Source organism: Miniopterus natalensis, chromosome 18, assembly GCF_054644295.1.
Source record: "Miniopterus natalensis isolate mMinNat1 chromosome 18, mMinNat1.hap1, whole genome shotgun sequence".
In the NCBI taxonomy this organism is placed as follows: domain Eukaryota; kingdom Metazoa; phylum Chordata; class Mammalia; order Chiroptera; family Miniopteridae; genus Miniopterus; species Miniopterus natalensis.
In genome coordinates, this window is record NC_142098.1 from 26,413,801 (window position 1) to 26,434,163 (window position 20,363).

The 20,363-nt window shown below is 40.9% G+C and overlaps 1 protein-coding gene across 1 annotated transcript; it reads left to right on the top strand.

The window, feature by feature from the left end:
- The first annotated feature begins 4,989 nt into the window (after positions 1-4,989).
- On the top strand, positions 4,990-13,267 carry PSMD7 (proteasome 26S subunit, non-ATPase 7). Its single transcript, XM_016200825.2, has 7 exons — positions 4,990-5,091; positions 7,166-7,257; positions 8,090-8,182; positions 8,888-8,985; positions 9,537-9,617; positions 11,463-11,554; positions 12,278-13,267. Exons 1-7 carry the CDS (start codon positions 5,018-5,020, stop codon positions 12,714-12,716), a joined length of 969 nt encoding a protein of 322 aa, XP_016056311.1. The 5' UTR covers positions 4,990-5,017; the 3' UTR covers positions 12,717-13,267.
- Positions 13,268-20,363: the final 7,096 nt, after the last annotated feature.

Below are 20,363 nucleotides of genomic sequence, written 5' to 3' on the forward strand. Positions count from 1 at the left end.
CATAGTGGGGGGCAGAGGGAAATGCCAGCAATATAGAAGATGACTTTGCCGGTTCTGGCTGGAAGCAGGTAAGAGGTATCTGCAATAATCTTGGAGAAAGCCAAAATTAGGCACAGATAAGGAACAAACTGAAGATATTTGGAAGACTTGAGAGGACTATTAGTGATAATGAAGCATTACCACAAGCCCAGGTTAACCCTTACTTCTCTTCTGACTTCCATGTCAAAAAGAAGAAAATTTTCTATGTTATGTGAGCAATGTACTGATTTTTAAAAACTTTTGCCCTTTGCTATTCTTGCAGAAAGCAAAAAAAATAAAATAAAATCATAGTTTACTGTTGACAAGCATTGCTCTATTCTTGAAACATAAAGTATACCAACTTCAAATTGATCCAACTTGCTTTAAATTCCTCAATAGCTTTTCTAGTTGCAGTAAAACTTCAACTTCAACTAAATATGTGTGCATGTGCCCCAAACTGGAAGGTACATAAAAACAATAACGAGTTGCTACACTTGATATTAGAATTATGATTGGTTTTCTTTTCTTCAAACAGCAGTTATTTAATATTACTGCCCCAGTTTTTCAAATTAAAAATAAATGCTTCCTTGATTTACTATCTTGAAGAAAATAAGGAAAGAAAAAATCTCTCTCCTTAAAAAAGATGAAAAGCTTAGTCTGTCTCCAAACCTTGTACTAGTTTTGATGGTACATTCATCAATCTGCATCTAAAAGTCAGGTAAAACTAAGAAGAAAAAATGTTTCATTTTACACAACCATTAAGAGCGGCTCTGAAAAGAATCAGAATGGAAACAAAAGACAAAAGTGAAAAGTGGCCTTCAAGACATTTTAAAACATTAAAGAGATGAAAATAGTTGTTTATTATATTAATTTAATGAATTCTTTTTATTAAAGCTGAAAACCTGTGTAATTGAAAGAAGCGGTAAATTCAAAATAAAGGTCTGAGGCTCAAACAAAAGTAGCTCCCAGGGCTGAATCTGGCCTCCTGGGTTTTCTTTTATAGTCAACTGTTGTAAGTGTTCCTGTACTAATCTTAAAGTGTCTTGTTTTAATCGCAACAGCCCCTAACGCTGATCCTGAAAGAAAATTAACTCTTCAGATGGGAGATTTCCTACAGACTGCGCACCACAGTCTCTCTGGGCTTCATCCAAGAGAAGTGAACTGTGCTACACTGTGGCCTCCTTACAGGCTTTCAAAGCACAATGGAAAATGGTTTTCTAACATATTTGTACCATGCAAAGGTTCCTGTGGAGAGTTCTATTTCCTGGATATAAACTAGAAATTGCTGTAATTTTTTTTTAGTTCTTTTTAATTTGCAGTTAAATGAAATATGACAATAACAAGAGGAATAACCACCATGCAGGTATCCAAGGGCGACACATAGAGCCATCACTTGTGTAAAGCATAAGACAAGGAAAACCTCTTTTAAACCAATCAAGTCTGCAACAGTTAGCCCATTTGAAAAATCAAAATGATAATAAATACATTTAGAAAAAGGAATTTTAAAAAACACATTTTCACAAACTAAAAAACCTGAGGCAAAAGATAAAGATAAAAAAATACTCAGTAAACACAAAAGATGGATTTCAACTCTTGTACTGCTGGATTACTTAAAATGTAAACACCAGGTAGTAAAAGTACAAAGTTCTTATAATGTTATAAAATATAATAATGATGATGACCCTACACTCTAATAGTAATCATGTCTAACACTACTGAGTTCTTAACTATGTTCCAAGAATTGTGCTAAGCTCTTTCTGTTTTTTGCCAGCCCAGCATTCAAGCCCCCTTCTGGTTACAACATGCTCTTTTTCCTTCCCCACTCCATGTGATCCTAGTGAGTTGATCTATCACAACTGCCCCATCCCCAAACTGGACATTTAGGGAACTCCCTTCCCCTGGGCACAGTGGTTAGTTCTGGGATGGCATCCAGTCCTAGAAAGGCTGATAAAATTTCATAAAGATTTGGAGTTCAAGCCCTGGCTGGTTTGGCTCAGTAGTTAGAGCGTTGGCCTGCAGACCAAAGGGTCACTGGCTCAATTACCAGTCAAGAGCACGTACCTAAGTTGCAGTTTCAACCTGGTCAGGGCACATATGGGGAGGCAACCAATCAATGTGTCTCTCTCATATCAATGTTTCTTTCTTTCTCTTTCTCTCTTTCTCTCTCTTTCTTCCCCCTCACCCCTTCCAATCTCTCTAAAATTCAATGGAAAGAATATTCTCTGGTGACAATTTTAAAAAAAAGATTTGACTGTGGAGGGGGAGGGGACGGGGTAGAAAGGGTCATTGGGGAGAAAAAGGGACATCTATAATATTTTAAACAAAAATAAAATTTAAAAGTTAAAAAAAAAAAAAAAAGATTTGAAGTTCAAGGTCTCCCTTCTTTTAAAGATTTAAACCTGTGATTATTTGTGGCCATCAACATGTTTCCCTGTCACTAGCAGAAAATTGATCTGAAGATGGAACCAGAACACAGGATGCTTAAAGGTAGACAGAGAAATACCATTTGAGACCCTGGAACCAGTAGGGCCCTAGAACTTGCCTGTTACATAAGATAATAAATTTCCCTTTGTGTTTCAACTAGATAGAGTAGGGTTCCCCTACTAGCAATCAAGAATGATCTGGCTGCATGCACCCATAGGTAGCCCCTGCAGTCACATGAGTACACACTAACAAGGAAATATCTGAAAAAGAAACAAAGAATACAATCCCATTTACAATAGCATCAAAAACAATAAAATACTTAGAAATAAATTTAGCCAAGGAGGTGAAAGATCTTACATTGAAAATTATAAGACACTGATGAAGGAAATTGAAGACGACACAAATAAATGAAAAGATATCCATGTTTATGAAGTAGAAGAATATTGTTAAAATGCCCATACCACCCAAAGTCATCTACAGCTTCAATGTAGTCTCTATCAAAATTTCAATGACAATTTCTACAAAAATAAAAAACAATCCTAATATTTGTATGAACCACAAAGACCCCAAATAGCCAAAGCAATCTTAAGCAAGATCATCAAAGCTGAAGGCATCATGCTTCCTGATTTCAAACTTTATTACAAAGCTATAGTAATCAAAACAGTATGGTGCTCCCTAGCTGGTGTGGCTCAGTTGGTTGGGAGTCATTCCAAGCACTGAAAGGTTGCCAGTTCCATTCCCAGTCAGGACACATGCCCAGGTTTCGGGCTCAATCCCCCATAGGGGGCGTGCAGGAGGCAGACAATGGATGCTTCTCTCTGACTGATGTTTCTCTCTCTCTCCCTCTCCCTTCCTCTCTCTGAAATCAATGAAAACACATTAGAAAAAAACCCCAAAAACCTCAAGGTAGCTTACCATTACCTTAAAAAAAAAAAAAAGGAAATTCTGCCATTTGTGAAAACACAGATAGACCATGTTTAGCATAGGGCATTATGCTAAGTGAAATAAGTGAGATAGAAAAATGAATACTTTATGATCTCACTTATATAGGGGTGGGCAAAAGTAGGTTTACAGCTGTTCATATAGAAAATAATACGATTAATAAATAATAATATAAAAATAAACTGTTTCACATACTCACAACTGTAAATCTATTTTCTGCCCACTCTTGTATGTGGACTCTAAATAAAGCAAAACTCACAAAAATAGAGAACAGTGGTTGCCAGAGGCTGGGGTTGGGGGAAATGGGGAGACGTTGGTCAAAGGGTACAAAATTCCAGTTATAATATGGGAATCTAACGTGCAGTAAGGTGACTAAAGTTAAAAAAGAAAAAAGGTAACTATGTTAGGTGATGGAGGTGTTAACTAATCTTATTGTGATAACCGTATTCCTGTATCAAGTCGTCATGTTGTACACCTTAAATTTACACAATATTGTATGTCAATTACATCTCAATAAATCTGGGGAAAGAATTTAACATTAAAAAAGATGATCAAACTAAAGGAAAATGTATTGCCCTTGAGCTCTCATCAGGTCCTTTAAAGTCTCCCGGTCTTTCTTCAGCGAGGTCAGATCCTCTTGATACCAGGAAGGTAGAAGGTGTTTAAAGACAGGATAAACTCTTAGTAAACAATTCAAGTTGCTTAAGTTTTGTTTTTGTTTAGAGAAACAGCAACTTAAAATTAGACCGAAATATAAACCTGTATGGGTTTTAAGTAATTTGCCTCTTTCTGCAAAAAAGCTTAAGCCCTTGTCTCCTATATTTCCCCATTTAGTCTTCTTTTTACTCTTTTCTAGCTAAATATCAAAACTTATTTCCTTATTTTCTTCCATCCTCAATACTTTTCTAACTTCTTATTTGAAAATCAGCCTGAATGGTGACTGGGCACAAATTGGGTTTTTCTAGCCCTGGTGAAAAATGGTAATTACTATAAAGACAGGTGGAAAATAAACACACAGCTTGGTTACCTGAGAAGTGTCCATAGTAAAGATTAAGGGAATTATGCCCCGACAACAAAACGAGAATGAGATAAATTACCAAATATACTGTAAGGGCGCGCCTTAAGGCTAGAGATTTCAAGTTAGTTCGCCTAAGACATTCCGGAGGATTTTGACTTGAGGCAAAAGTGTACATTTTCTGGATGGTGGAAATATTAGTTATGACTACAGTTTTTCTTAGTACTTTTTTCTAGTCTTCAGACGGGGGGTGGGGGGGACAGAGGGCACTGAGGGGGAAAGCCACTGCAAAGAACAGTGCAGGACAAATACCAGGAAGTCAACCTTTATCGGTCTTCAGTGTCCCTTTAGCTTTCAAGACCAGGGAAACTCGTACCCAGTCACCTAGAGCAGGTCCCGCCTTCCTCCGGCTTTTCCCCTCCTCGGGGCGGCGACAGGAGCGTCAGCCCGGGAGCGACGCGCGCGGGGCACTCTGGGAGCGGAAGAAGGGGGCCTCGCGGCGCCCGCCGAGCCGGAAGAGGAGGAGCTGGGCCTGGAGGATCCGCGGGAGTGTCTGCCGCTGGCTGCCTGTGTTTGCGGGTCGCAGGGAGCGGAACCTGGCGGGCTGGGTGTGTCGCGATGCCGGAGCTGGCGGTGCAGAAGGTGGTGGTCCACCCCCTGGTGCTGCTCAGTGTGGTGGATCATTTTAACCGGTGAGCGGGCGGCGCGGGGCGGCTTAGTGGGGCTGGCGGCACGTTCGCTGCTGAGTCACGGGCGCTCTGGGAAAGGCGCTGCCGCAGCGGGAGCGCTGATGGGCGGAGGGCGGCCCCGCCTCGCCGAGGGACCCACACCAGCCTCGGTTCAGGAAGCCCAAGCTCTGTTCAGCATCGTCTCCCCCGCCCAAGGCGGCACTCCGGGGCCTGGGCTGCCCATTTCTTTTACCCCAGTTCCTACGCTGTCGGGAGTCTGGGAGCAACCTTCATTTGGCCCTGAACCGCCCCCCCCCCCCCCAAGCCTCGTGCCCATCTGTCACCTCATTCGCCCCTTTTCACCTAAGAGATTTGGTGTCTTGCAGGAAACCCCTTCAGACTCTAGCTTCTGTGCCTTTAAAGGCTGTCACCAAAAGTCTGGTCTCAGCGCCCTGAAGGGCTCCCTGGAAGAGCTGTGGTTTTAACTTGTGAAAGTCTCTAAGCAGGAAAGTGGTTTAACGATAGCGTAAAACGTAGATGAGATGTCAAGATTTTCTTTTAAAAGTGAGATCAGTTGGAAACTTTGGCATTGATGAATAAGATAAGAAAACATCCACAGATGTTTCTCCCGCCTTCCCTTGCTTGTTTTCAGGTTGTTCGTCCCGCTGGACCTGTTACACGTGTTCATAAGTTTTACAGGATAATTACTTGAATTGGCAAGTGTAGAGACCCAGTTGGGAGCATCTGCTGTAGAGTCAGAGTTTATAAATGCCCATTCATTCTCTACCATCTTGCTTTGAACAACTGTTTATTCAACCAGAGCCAAAAACAAACTCGAGACTTTGAGGTTTAGGGTCCCCAGTTCAGTTCCATTGCTTTGTAGAGCCCTCAGCCTAACAGGATATGCTTGCTTTCCCACTGTACAGTAATTACTATTTTTCTCCCATAGGATACTAGGGGTGCTAATGGGGCAGTCACCATTTCAATTCTATTCAGTACACTCAACAAACGTTTGTTAAGGGCATAGTGCTGACAGACACTGCTAGCTGCTGTGTCAGATAACAAATATAGGGTTTTATAAAAGACATGGATTTTTGTAGACCAAAAGAAAAGTAAGTGTGGAAGTTAACTTTGAAATGTGCAAACTCAGTGGTTAAGATTTCCCAAAAAATCAGAACCACCAGGAATACAGAATCATTAACTTTGTTTGATACAAACCCCAAATTTAGTAAGCATTTATAAATTTGCCAAGCCATATGATTCAGTTAAACCAATATGAAACCAGCAACTGTTGAGGAATTGTAGTTCACTTCACAATGGCTTTTGTCTTTCCTTTGAGTCTGTCTCATTTGCTACACTTGTAACTCCTTAGGACAAAATCACTGAGGTTTGATATGGAGATACAATCCTGAAGTAAATCTTTCCCACTCATTCAGTCCTGCTCTCAGTGTCATTAGTCACCAGCTCTCTTGTGACTTCTTTCTCATTAGGCCATTAGAAAGACCACAAATGACATACACATGCCTCTGGGTCAGAATCATTTCTGAGCCCCTAACTGGTTCAAAGAATTATAACATCTAGTGAGCCTTGTTGATATGGAGTAGATGCACCAGAGAGTAGTTACCATCAAGGCGGACTGTAAAACTGGTTTTACTTTAGCATCTTTATCCCTGAAAAGATTCAAAGATAGAGAAGATGGGGAAAGTTTAAAGGAGAAAGGTAAGCTGCAAAGAAAAAAATTAAATGTAGTCACATTTTTTCAAACATCAGCCAAGTAACATTTTAAAACTCTTAAGATCAGGAGAGTTTCCATTTTCTCCATTTTAAATTTGTATAAAGTTTGAGATTTTTCCAAGCTTGTATTACTTTGCAATTAACAGTGAGTAAAAACTGCCAGTGTACATCATGAATTACTTGTTACATTTATTAGAATTTAATATTAAGGACTAACCTAGCTCTATTACATTTGTTTAGTGGGCCTAGTTTCAAGGTAAACTCACTCAATTGTATCTGTACCATTAATATTTCCTGTTGAGTATCTAATTGTTGGCACATCCTCTATGTGCCTATTAGACTGATCTTCTGCTTTCTCATTCAGAATAGGCAAGGTTGGAAACCAGAAGCGTGTTGTCGGTGTGCTTTTGGGGTCATGGCAAAAGAAAGTACTCGATGTATCCAATAGTTTTGCAGGTAAAGACAAATTTTACATTTTTTGAGCATGGTTAAAATGTCAATTAACTTAAAAATAAAAAGAAACTTTCTGTGTTTTCATTTTTTTACCACCACCCAGGATTCTAATTAAGAATTGCCGTGGTATAAAAAGGGAGGCTAAAGGCTACACACTAAAGTGGATAGTAAATATTTTAAACTCACAGGCCATACAGTCTCCATTGCAACTGCCCAGCTATGCTATTGTAACAGGAAGCAACAATAGACAGTATGTAGACAAATGGTGGCTGTGGTCTAGTAAAACTTTATTTATAAAAATGGTGTAATTTGTTTACCCATGCACTAACTATTAACCATGCTATGGGTGAGCAAGGGAGAGATGGAGACCATTACTCTTTTATTCTGCATCATGAATCTTTACAAGAACATATCAATGTGTTTTATGATTAAAGCAACAACAACAAAGGACAAAATAATTGTGGGCATGACCCCTGAACTAGAGGTAACTAATTTCAATGTCTAAAAGGACCAGATAGTAATGTAATTTGCCAAATGGGAAACATTAAGAAGTGATGGGGCTTTTAGCATGTCCTTTTTAAAGGGTTCAGCTTCTGTCTGTCTCTAGCCAGTTGTTGGCAGGTCTTCTCATTTTTTAAGAGAAGCCAGAAGTCTGGATTTTTATGTGAAATCTCCCAGTTTTTAACGAGAGCAACTGAAAAATAATTTTAATACTATGGTTGAACAAACCGCCCACATGGATCACATCTGGCCTAGGGATATCTGATCGTGACCTGTGCTCTAGAGTTCTACCAGGCACTCTAAACTAAACCTTACTTTATTTCTTCCTCTTTAGTCCCTTTTGATGAAGATGACAAAGATGATTCTGTCTGGTTTTTAGACCATGATTATTTGGAAAACATGTATGGAATGTTTAAGAAGGTCAATGGTATGTCTTGATTTTTTTTTTAAGGTGTTGTGGCATTGGTTTACATATCTCTGTGTGTGTGTGTGTGTGTGTGTGTACACATTTTTTTCTCTTTTATGTATTCCCTTCGTTTAATGTTAAGGGCCCTTCCTTAGCTAGACTTCAGTACCACTGATGGTAGTAGAAGAATGAGGTAGAATAAATGAAGAACTAGAATAGCAATTTAAGACCACCTAAGTTTTGGGGGAGAGAGCTAGCCCTCTGCAGCAGAAAAGCAAAGAACTATCAAATAAAACCACCTGCCTCTAGAGCCTTAGCACCACCAGGATAAATATATCTCTCCGTCATATGTGTCATTTTCATTCTATTTCATTACAGCAATCACAGTGCTTTGGCAATGTTTATTCCTGCAACACTCACAGTTGCAGTCTATGTGATATGAACCTGCATTTGTATATTGCCTTAGAACTATTTTCTGGTTGCTTTTCATGTTTGACCAGTCTCCTAAACTAGTCTAAAATGTGGGTGTCTCTGGATTTCCCATGCTGCTTATTATCTGAGAATTCTTTGAGTTTTACATTTTACAAGTCAAGGTTTAGAATAGATGTCTTAAATTCTGAAAAAGGTAAAGAATATAACAACTGGATTTCTTACCCTTTCTGGGGGAATTACATAGATATCTATATAACAGTTCCAACCCACTTAATTTTTTTTTCTTCTTTCCAGCCAGAGAAAGAATAGTTGGATGGTACCATACAGGCCCTAAACTACACAAGAATGACATCGCCATCAATGAACTCATGAAAAGATACTGCCCTAATTCAGTGAGTGCACTGTCTTTAAAACTCTTGAATGATAATCTTTGCCACTTTACTTAAGAGAATCCTAAGGAGGATTTGGATAGCAAATCATTTAACTTAGTTTTCTCTGTAAGCTTGTGTTAATTTGTAGTGTTTTGTGTAGTATACAGTAACCCAAAGTTTTTAGTAAATAACAGTAAACACCTACTCAGTGCCAGGTATATAGGTTATCTTCCTTAATCCTCTCAGTAACTATATGGGACTGTCACCCTCTTTGATGATAAAACCGAGGTTTGAAATGGTTAGTGAGGTCTCGTAGGTGGTGGGGCTGGGATTAAAATGTTGGGAGTTTTAACTCTGATTTCCTTGTGCTTGTTTACCATATTAGACTACCTCTCAGCTTGTTAACTAATGAGGGTGCAGAACAGAGCAAATGATGGGATAATTTGAATGTAAAATTCTGGCACATGCCTGGTTGAATGAAGTTCATTTAGTAATCAAGATCAGAAGAATGGCTGCAGTTATTTCTGTATACTCAGTGTGAGGTGGTTTGCTAAGATGTGTTTTTCTGCAAGGTATTAGTCATCATTGATGTGAAGCCAAAGGACCTGGGACTGCCCACAGAAGCATATATTTCAGTGGAAGAAGTTCATGATGTAAGTCATCTTGCTGTGAGCCTAGAATAGATTTGCTACGTATTAGGCAGTTCTTTTGGGTTTGTTTTGTTTTTTCCATTTTCAACTCAACAAGTCGTTTATCTCTTCATAACAAAGAGAAGGTTGTTGATTTCTGTTAACAGTTTGATATTATGGTTTTTCCCTTTGTTTGAATGGCTACATTATAGAAATGAGAGGACCATAGAAATCTAAAGTCCCCTTTTACAAATGAAATTGACGCCCAAAGTAGTCAAACGATTGCCCAGAGATATTCACAGCAGAGGAAATGCAGAGCCTAGTGTGAGCTTAGTCTTAATCTAATGTACTTGGCATTGTCAGGCCCCCATTGGGCCAGTATTCCTCTCTCCTTGAAGATTTCCAATCCCTACAGGTTAGAGCATAGGTTTTCAAACAGAGTAGGTCAGAGCTGCCTGGAGATGGGTGACAAGACCCATCTGTGTGATTTGACACCCGAATACTCAGCCACTGCATCTAGTACCTGCTCTTGGGTTCATTAACTTGTGCTTTAGGTGTAGACATAAAGTATGTATCTTTTCTCCATTTCCGGGAAAATTGAACTCCGACTCTAGGATAGAATTTGAGGTGAAAATGTGTTTTGTTAGGAGCATAAAATATTTGCACTTAGGGTATGCAGATAGCATCTTAAATTTCCAAAGTCAAAAGCCTGAGGGATAGATTAAAGTCTGTCTTTAGATTTAGATATGTAGTATATATCCTTATATTCAGTTTTTAAATCTGGAAAAAGATATTTTAGGTTAGCTTTCTGCAAATGTTCCTTGCACTGAGCTCTATCTTTCTGTTACTCTTTGCCTTGCTACCAGGGAGCTTAGATCTCAATTTATCGTCTCATTACCATAAGGCTTTCATTCCTGTCTTGATACAGTTGTTTGTAAGTTAATCTTTACCCTGCCTCTTTCAAAAAGGAATCTGAGACAGTTTACATGCATGCATATGTGTACACACACCAATGAAGCAAGATTTTTAAATAGTGGGTAGAGGAGACATAAGGGTTGCTTATAAGATGAAGCCAGGGAAAAATTAGTACCTGAAAAGGCATGCTGTGGAGTCCTCAAGATTGTTAAAGTCTCTGACCATCCTAGCAAAAAAGCCAAGAGGGAAATTGCATTGGCAGGATTCACACTGTCCTGGATAAAATAGTAACAGCTAAGGTTTATACCTCTTGGTAGAAGTTAAGTGACTTACCCAAGGTCCTGCAGCTCCCTTGTGACATATGTGGCAGAGCCAGACTTTATACCTAGGCAGTCTGGCTACCGCCTTTACAAGAGATGTACAGCCTCTTCTGGCACTAGATCTGAGGAAATTCTCTCCCCAGTCCTATCGGGAAGTCACTAGGTGATGCAGTGAACCACATCCCCCAGGCAGGTCCTTTGATAAATTCAGGCCACAGGAAAACCAGTTGTTCTGACTGCATCATTTTGGCGCTTTGGTATTATTTGAACCAAGGGACAATAGACGGTTAAAAGTTCTATTTCTGACATGATCTTGTCTCAAATACAGATATCCTGGATATTGCTTTTCTAGAAAGAACTATATACTTTTTTCACTGTGGGATTGAGAGGATTATCAAGAATTTTCTCAGAATTGAGCTACTGATGCCCCAGTGGACTCTGTCACTGAGCAGGACCACTGTGACATTAGCTTAGATGACTAAACTTTCAAAGCAAACCTTACCCACCCTTGCCATGGAAAACCCAGTGATGCATCCATGAAGTGATTTGACTTAAAACAGGAATCAAGGTGTGGAAAGGAACATGTGCCACTTTGTTTGTAAGCACATAACTATAGTTAAGCCTCCTCCCCCAGGATGGAACTCCAACCTCAAAAACATTTGAGCACGTGACCAGTGAAATTGGAGCAGAGGAAGCTGAAGAAGTTGGAGTTGAACACTTGTTACGGTGAGACTTAGGATGGCGTCAGACTCATAAGCAGCCCAAGAGGCTCAGTGTGAGGGAGAGAACTGTATCGGGAATAAAGAGACTGGGTTCTAGGCCTGGGTCCTCTCTAAAGTATCCTGAGTTATGATTTATTACTTTGTGGATATATACCTTGTGTGGAAACTAATGCTGACTGGGACAGGAACAGACGTGTAAAAGACGTATAGGCATGTGCTCCTCCAGGTATGTTAGTGAATGTAGCCAGCCAGTTTTCTGCAGAGAATCTACTTGGGATGGGTTTTGTTTTAAAATACTCTACTTTACATAACCTGGATTTATTCAAAAAGGTCATAGTTCTCCGTAAGATTCCTTTCTGTTCAAAAAGTTATTGCTGGTTGATTCAAACTTCTCACAATATCATATAGATGCCAGTGGAGAAAATGCCATCCTTTGTTAGGGAAGTTGAAGGAGAAAGCTTTTTTTTTTAAGTGAAACAAGTTTCATTTTAGCTCTCTCTTTTGAAAATGGCCTGTGATAAGACAAATAAAATGTGTACTTTCAAATAAAAACAAAATTAAGGCAATTTATGCTCAGATATTTGTAAAATGGAGAAATAACATTTTTCTTTTGAAAACTTGCCCCTCCCCACAAAGCTAGGTGTTTCCTTAGAATGTGAGAAACCTGTGGTATAATACAGTAAGTACACTGATGCTTTTTCCTGCCCTTTCTTGTGGGTTATTACAGAGACATCAAAGACACTACTGTGGGCACTCTTTCCCAGCGGATCACAAACCAGGTGCATGGTTTGAAGGGACTGAACTCCAAGCTTCTGGATATCAAGGGCTACCTGGAGAAAGTGGCCACAGGCAAGCTTCCCATCAACCACCAGATCATCTACCAGCTGCAGGATGTCTTCAACCTGCTGCCAGACGTCAGCCTGCAGGAGTTTGTCAAGGCCTTTTACCTAAAGACCAACGACCAGATGGTCGTGGTGTATTTGGCCTCCCTCATCCGTTCCGTGGTTGCCCTGCACAACCTCATCAACAACAAGATTGCCAACCGGGATGCAGAGAAGAAAGAAGGGCAGGAGAAAGAAGAGAGCAAAAAGGATAGAAAAGATGACAAAGAAAAAGATAAGGAAAAGAGTGATGTAAAGAAAGAAGAGAAAAAGGAGAAAAAATAAAACATGTAGCTTTTTAATTTGTAAATTAAAATCTTATAAACTAACTCGTGTGCCGCCAGAGGGTTCTTTTCATTTTAAGTGCTTGTTAAAAAGCTGTATTGACGAGAGCTCTCTGCCTCAGGTCACTCTTGCTGTTGTGGCATTACATGGAAGTGAATGGATAGAGGGACTGATCTCACACCTAAACCGCAGCATAGGATGCTATGAATTGGGACTGACAGCTCAGGCTTCAGATTGTGTGATGAAAGTGAAGAGAAGGAAACATTTTTGGTACTCTTCATTCTTTTATCTGTAAAACCAGGAGTTGAATTTTCCCCATGTCAAAAGACTCTTGGGGTCTGTTTCTGGCAGTTTGCAAAATTTCTAAATGGAATGCGTGAATTCCAAAAGTGCTCTGCCTCGAACACCTCAAGTTCTGACCCTCCTGAACTCCGTTGAGAACACCGCCCCACGGGACACGTGGACTTGTAGCTCTGGCCTTCTCAGGGCTCGGGACCCAGCTCCATGTATTGTTTACCTTCAAAGACACAATTAAATGGCTTGGTTTTTAAGTCTTGTGTACTAGTTGTTTTTTACTCTGGGAGTGGCAATCTGTTGTATTCAGAACAGTCTAATGGAAGCTGCCTTAAAGAATTATTTTAGACAGACTTGGAGTTCTTTATGAAAGAGAATCTCATCCCTTTAAAAAACAGCCTACTATAGTGAGGAGAGTTCTCAACAGCCTAGAAGATCTAGGTCCCAGTTTGTGCCTCACGTTCCTCTCTGAAGTCCCTAGAGTTTTTCCTAAGGGACACTCAGCAATGGATCTGAATACATCAGACCACAAGGTTAATGGGGATGTTACTAAAGATGGAACAAAGTTCTCCCAAGTCTGGATCTTTTATCTATAGCTATAACACTGTTCACTTACACTGCCAAAGATTTTATACAGAGGTCAGGCTGCTCCTGCTATACACTTTACAGACGCTGGTATTTATTCCCTACTGGTTTTGTTTGATAACTTACATCTGAAATCTCCCTGAACTTAATAGGTTAGTTCTTAAGGTAGACACTATCAGAATGAAACAACAGCTTTGGGCCAACTAACTAGTTAAATGTTACTAATTTCCCTCGGACCATCAGTCACTAAAGGGACAAATGGGAAGTAATCTTACTTAGAGCCTACCATGTTACTTCTCCAAAGTAAACCTTTCCAGCAGAAATTAGCAACCCCAGAATCTTCAATTTTTAGAGGACCCTCCAGCTGTGAGACTTCAACCATATACAATTCCTTTCACTTCAACTAAATGACTAAGCACAGGTCCTCTTAAATAATGAACTAGCCCATTCACTGGGAACTTATGAACAAGCCTTTTTTTCTACCATTTTCCTACAAAAATATCTATAAATCAGAACTAAGACTTGGGAATGAATTACAGTTGTTAGTGACACGCTAACAAAACTACTTCATCTGCCCCTGTCCCAGGAAATGAGATGGAGTATGTTGCGAAGGCAGAGAACATTTGATTTGTATAACCCACACTAGATTTCTACAACTTCCCTAAACAAATTCACATAATATAGGCAAGCACTGATTTGTATATCTCAATGTCATTAGCATTATCTAGATTTGCCTAGGGGCTACACAGACTTGAGGTCTTTAAAAACAAAAATGGCTATTCTTGCTAGGGAGAAGGTAGAAAAAGGGACTCAGAAAAGGAAATAGAAGCGAGGAAAGGAGAGAAAGGAAGAAAAACTATGGAAGTTAATGTTTCCAAGACCTAAATCAAGAGAAATCTTCAAGCATTCCTCTTTCAAGCCAATCTGTGCTTCGACACTAGATGGCACCATTGACTAATCTCAACTCTTGGCAAAAGAAACAGAATTGGAAAACCGTCCCCCAAAGTTGCTTCCCATCACTTCTGCTTTTGGCTGCAGCCATCTAGGCAAGATTGTGAAGGAAGTTAGAGAGCTGCATGGGTGCACAAAGATTGGGTGAAATTGCCTCTCCCCACACTACAGCTTAGGCAATGAATATACAAGACTTTCTCTGCCCCTCAGCTCATGCTTTGATTTTCCTCACTGCTGATACCACTATTGATTTCTTTAAAGACAGTTTTCAGTGGTGTGCTAGTAAATGCATAACAACCAGTTCTCCAAAACAGAGAGGGAAGGGGTTGATTTGTAGCCTTTGCTAATTTCCCTGGTGTAAATCACCAGGGCTGATTCCAATACACCAACATAAGCTGGGAAGAGATGCACAGTAGCACAGCACTGCACAGTATTACCTAAACATGAATACAGTAGATAAAAATATCTCAAGAACACACATAATAGTAAAATGTAAAATAATTAGGATACAATGCATGTTGAGTGTTTCCTTTTCAGATATAATTTATGTCAATGTGAATTTATACAATTTGCCTATTGCATTAGAGTCTCTGAGAATCTGTGTTTTTAAGATGCCCTCCTGCACACATGTAAGTTAGAGAACCTTTATTCTGATGTAGACGAATCCATCAGTCTTTTCCCGACTGGTTACCACTTTGTAGATCATATTTCAGAAGTCCTTTCCCAGCTCAGGATCTCCTCATACATACATGTCTTCCTTCTCTACAGCTTAACACCCCTGTCTGACCTCTACCTATATGCTACAGCTAAAGTCTGATCAATAATAACATAATTTAGTTAATCTTTTAATCAAAATAACCAACTAAGATCCTTAGTTCATCTGTCATTGCCTCTTTCATCATTTTCAGCCCTGGCTTCCTCCCTGCCTCTGACCTCTCAGCATATAAAGACTCAGTTCCCTCCCCTCTCACAGCCCTGCATTCTGCATCCTCCACTGTAGCCCCTTCTCTGTGCTTTTCCCAGCCACCTTCAGCAAATAGCCATCGTGGTTGCTGCATTCTCTCCTTTATCCTTCAGACGTTTCTGTAATCTTATGCAATCATGGAACCTGCAACCCAGGTACATGCCCTTGACCCGGAATCAAACCCGAGACCCTGTGGTACGCTGGCGAACACTCTAACCACTGAGCATGCCAGTCAGGGTAAAAAATCATATCACCTCATCAGTAGATGTAGAAATAGCATTTGATAAGATTCAACTTCCATTTATGATTAAATGGCTTAATAAAATGGTTATAGAAGGAAAGTACCTCAACATAATACAAGCCATATATGAGAAACCCTCAGCTAATATCCTAATGGTGAAAAACTGAAAGCTTTTCCTCTAAAGTCAGAAACTAGAAAAAGATATCTACTCTCACCACTCTTATTCAACATAGTTCTAGAAGTCCTAGCCAGAGTGATCAGGCAAGAGAAAGAAATAAAAGGCATCCAAATTTGGAAGGAAGAAATAAATGTCACTTTTTGCAGATGACATGATTCTGTATGTTCTTAGGAAACCCTAAGACTCCTCCAAAAAACTATTAACAAATAAACAAAAAAACAATAAACAAAAAAACCAAAGTTGCAGCATACAAAATCAATGTGCAAAAATCCACTGCATTCTCATATACTAAGAAATGAAATTTCAGAGAAAGAAATAAAAATAAACAATTCCTTTTGCAGTTGCAACAAAATGAATAAAATACCTAGTAACAAACTTAACAAAGGATGTGAGGGACCTATAGACTTAAAACTACTAAGCATTATTTTAAAAGATTGAAAAAGACACAATGAAATGGAAAGCTATTCCGTGTTCATGGATTGGAAGAATCAACATAGTTAAAATGTCCATACTACCCAAAGCAATATACAGATATAATGCATTCTTATCAAAATCCCAATATCATTTTTTAAAGAAATAGAACAAAAAAATCATCAGATTTGCATGGAACCACAAAAGACCCCAAATAGCCAAAGCAATCCTGAGAAAAAAGAACAAAGCTAGAGGTATCACATTACCTGATTTCAAATTATACTACAGAGCAACAATAAGCAAAACAGCATGGTATTGGCGGGGGGGAGACATACAGATCAATGGAACAGAATTGAGAGCCCATAAATAAAACCACATGCATAAGGCCAAATAATTTTTGGCAAAGGAGCCAAAACAGACAATGTAAAAAAGAAAGCCTCTTCAGTAAAAGGTGCTGGGAAAATTGGAGAGCCACATGCAAAAGAATGAAAGTATATGGTGACAGACAATGATCTGACTTTGGGTGGTGGGTACACAATGCAATATACAGATCTTGTAACATAGAAATCTGCACTTGAAACCTGTAGAATCTTATATAACACTTCCAAACCCAGAGTCCATCAGAGCCCAAACGCTCATGACTCCCTGCCGCTTTGAGACAGGAATTGTGCCCCTTTAGCCAACCCCAGCAGGAGTCCTGGAGCTGCAAAGGCCGTCCTTCGGGCTAATTTACTGCTGTAACGGCACCACCTACTCTGCTGCTCACCCTGTAATTACACAGGAAATGGACCCAAAATTGTCCTTGAGAGACTGGACATGACTCTTGCCAACTGGGTTTGGCTGGAGGCCCAGATAAGCACTAATGACATATCACAGCAGAGTGCCACAGTTGCAGGCTGGGCCAGACCCAAGGCCTCCGCCACCATTAGTGCCGCTGGGCAAATGACGTCAGGCTGGGGGCTGGGGGCAAGGACTGAAATTCCTCCCACTTCCCAGTATTTTCTTTTGCCAAGAAAAGGAACAAGAGTGATACTAGTACCTTTCTGCCTATATTCCTGGTTAGTGTGATGTTTTGACCTACAGATAATCTTCATGCTATGGCTCTTTCGTTTATTAAAAACCATGGCCACATTCAGAACCCAGAGCATGGAAGAGATGCTAATCCAAGGACATTTAATCTGACCTAGGATATAGTGTATTAGTTATCTATTGCTGTGTAACAAATTACCATAAACTTCAGCAACTTAACACACATTATTACCTCATAGTTTTGGTGGGTCTGGACAGCCTGGCACAGCCTAGCTGCATCTGCTACTCAGGGACTCTCACAGGTGGCAACCAAGGTGTCAGCTGGGCTGCAGTCATCTCAGGTTCCAAGCACATGTTCATGTTAGCAGGATTCAGTTCCTCATGAGCTGCTGAATTGAGGGCCTTAATTGCTCGCTGGCTGTTGACAGGAAGCTGCCCTCAGCCCCTTGCTACACGGGCCTCTCTAACAGGGCACTTGTTTCAGCCAAGCACAGGAGCCCAGAAGGCAATGGAAAGTGAGCTAGAAGGTAGTAGGTCACAATCCTTTGTAATTTAATCACAGAAGTGACAGCCCATCACCTTTGTCATTTTCTAAGGGTTGGAAATAAATCACTAGCCCAGCTTCACTCAAAGGGAGGGGATTACACCAGGAGGGCGTGAATACAATGAGGGGGTCCTGAGGAGGGGGCCACGTGAGAAGTCTGCCTCTCACAGACAGGAACAAGAATTCACCAGGGTAATCCATAGAGGCTACATACAGTGTGTTTTCTTTTTTAATTTCAGGGCCTAATTAATGCCTTAGGATAAAGGCAACATTAGTAGAAAATGTAGAAGTAAAACATCCCTCTTATTTATAAACAGGACTGTTGCCATCATTGGCTTTGGAGATAACAGAGCAAAGCAAAGCAAACCTCAAGTGAGGAGCCTAGTCAGTCTTAGAGGGGTGAGGCGCAATGGGCTTAACCGTGGCTGATTGGCGAAAATTCAATTCTTACATGTAGAATTTATCTTTTCTCCCGCCCAAGACCCCATTAAAATAATAGTCAATGAATGTAAAAGATTTCACATTCTGCCTGGGCCATTTGGCCCATTTGAGAAGTAGCATCTGAGGAGTAGATGAGGGACTTCAACAAATTTCTGGAAAGAGGAAAGCGGGGATGGAGTGGCCAGTAGCAGAAGCCACAGCCAAGAACTCACTACAAGGAGCTTATTTAGCCTAGGAGGGTTCTGGTGAGCCCCACAGAACCTGGGAAAGGCTCGGGCTTGAGAGGGGTCAGAGTCAGTGTCATGGGGTAAACACTGGCAGGTTAGCTGAAAATCAATATAATGGAACCTCTATGCACAAACTGGCAGCCACAAGCTGCCCCTCCTCTGCCCCCATGCAGACATATCAAAGGAAAGGGAGTTAACTGAGATAGCCAATTAACCATCTCCGGGACTCAGGGATGATCAAGGACACGCGGGAAGAAGGCGGAGGAATGTAACTGACCAAGCAGGTCTTCACCTAAGGAATGAGCAAGTGCCTGGAGAGACCCTTGGGGGCAGCAGGAAGGCAGGAGGAGAGCTGAAAACTGGGCTTGTGAAGTTTCTGTTCAGAAGGGTTGGACACCCAGGTCCTTCCCAAGCCCCCCACAGCCTGGCTACCTCACCTCTCCCAGCTGCAGGAGGCAGAGGTCAAGTGGAGCTCCAGGCTTGGGCGGAAGGCTGGGGGTGGGGGGAAGTAGGGCTGAAGAGAGAGAGAAAAGGTCAGGTCAGGAGCCAGGAGTCCGGGCGCCTCAGCTCCTTCCTGCTGCTTATTCCCAGGAAGCCTACGGGCAGATGTACCTGCCTCAGGTACAGTCCCCTCAGGCAGGCGCAGAGGCTTCATCTCTGGGAAAGCTGGTCACCCCAGAGGAAAGACCCCTAAACAGTGACATGTAGGGCCCCAGCGAAAGGCCCGTTTGCCACCTAATCCGCTTACAGCAAACACAAGCAGGCAAGAGATCCACGGATATCTTTCTCTGAAATGTAGAGACAAAAATTTTGAGTAAGGAAATGTGCTTTTGCTCCTTCTGCCTAATGGTGGGCATCCGTCTAGAGCCTGACCTTTGAATGGCAGGTGGGAGCCTGGCCTGGGATGACCTGACTATCCCAGATCCAGACCACAACCTCTGGGGTAGGTTGGCTTGATGAGTTTCTGCCTCCTTAGGCCTCCATGCTTCTCAAAGTCACAGCCAGGTGCACAGCACCAAGTTTGGTTTTGGTTTGCTGGCTGGCCTGCTTCCATGAAATGGGGGGGGGGGGGGGGGGGGGGGCAGTGGGCTGGTGCCCGCCCCATCTATACAAGAGCATATTTAGACAGCTTACCCCACAGCAGCTGAACTCCCAGCCACCACTGCCAGGCTCTGAATTATTTTTCCTGTTTTTGAACCGACCTTCTTGTTTTTCTTTTATGTTTTGTGTCTTTTATTATGTTTAGAGTGCAGAGATTGATCAAATCATGAATTCACTGTGCCATCTTGATGAAATCAATCTTGGTTTCTAACACTATTTTATACCAAAAAGAAATACTGCTCCTAGTGGAAGGGTTGACTCTGTGTTTGGGGCAATGGAACTAAAGTTGGGAATAGAACATTATGTAGAAATGATCTTTTTTTCAAAAAGAAAAAAAAGATTATTGCCACTGGGACCAGCTGATTTGGAGTTAGGCCCTGAGTCTATGTGGATATTCAAAGGCCACAAATAATGGAAAATAGTCAATGAGAAGCCGCATGCTCTGATCTGAGTCACTTGAGTGGTGCCTGATGCATGCAGTGGGGACTACAGAAAAGTCAGCTTGACCGTGGGACCGGAACCAACCTCAGAATCAGAGGGACCTAGATAAATGGTATTTAAAATTGGATTCAAGGGGTAGACTAAAAAAGTTAAAATAATAAAATAAATAAAAAATAAAAAGAGGTGGATTGTAGGGAAATGAGCTAAGGTAGTAACTTTGGGCACTGGCTCCATTTTCTT

Excerpts from the sequence above, each read along its gene's own strand:
- PSMD7 (XM_016200825.2), top strand. The coding sequence starts at position 5,018 with ATGCCGGAGCTGGCGGTGCAGAAGGTGGTGGTCCACCCCCTGGTGCTG. Across the intron at positions 7,258-8,089 it reads TGTATCCAATAGTTTTGCAG|TCCCTTTTGATGAAGATGAC; the intron begins GTAAAGACAAAT and ends CTTCCTCTTTAG. Across the intron at positions 11,555-12,277 it reads GGAGTTGAACACTTGTTACG|AGACATCAAAGACACTACTG; the intron begins GTGAGACTTAGG and ends GGGTTATTACAG.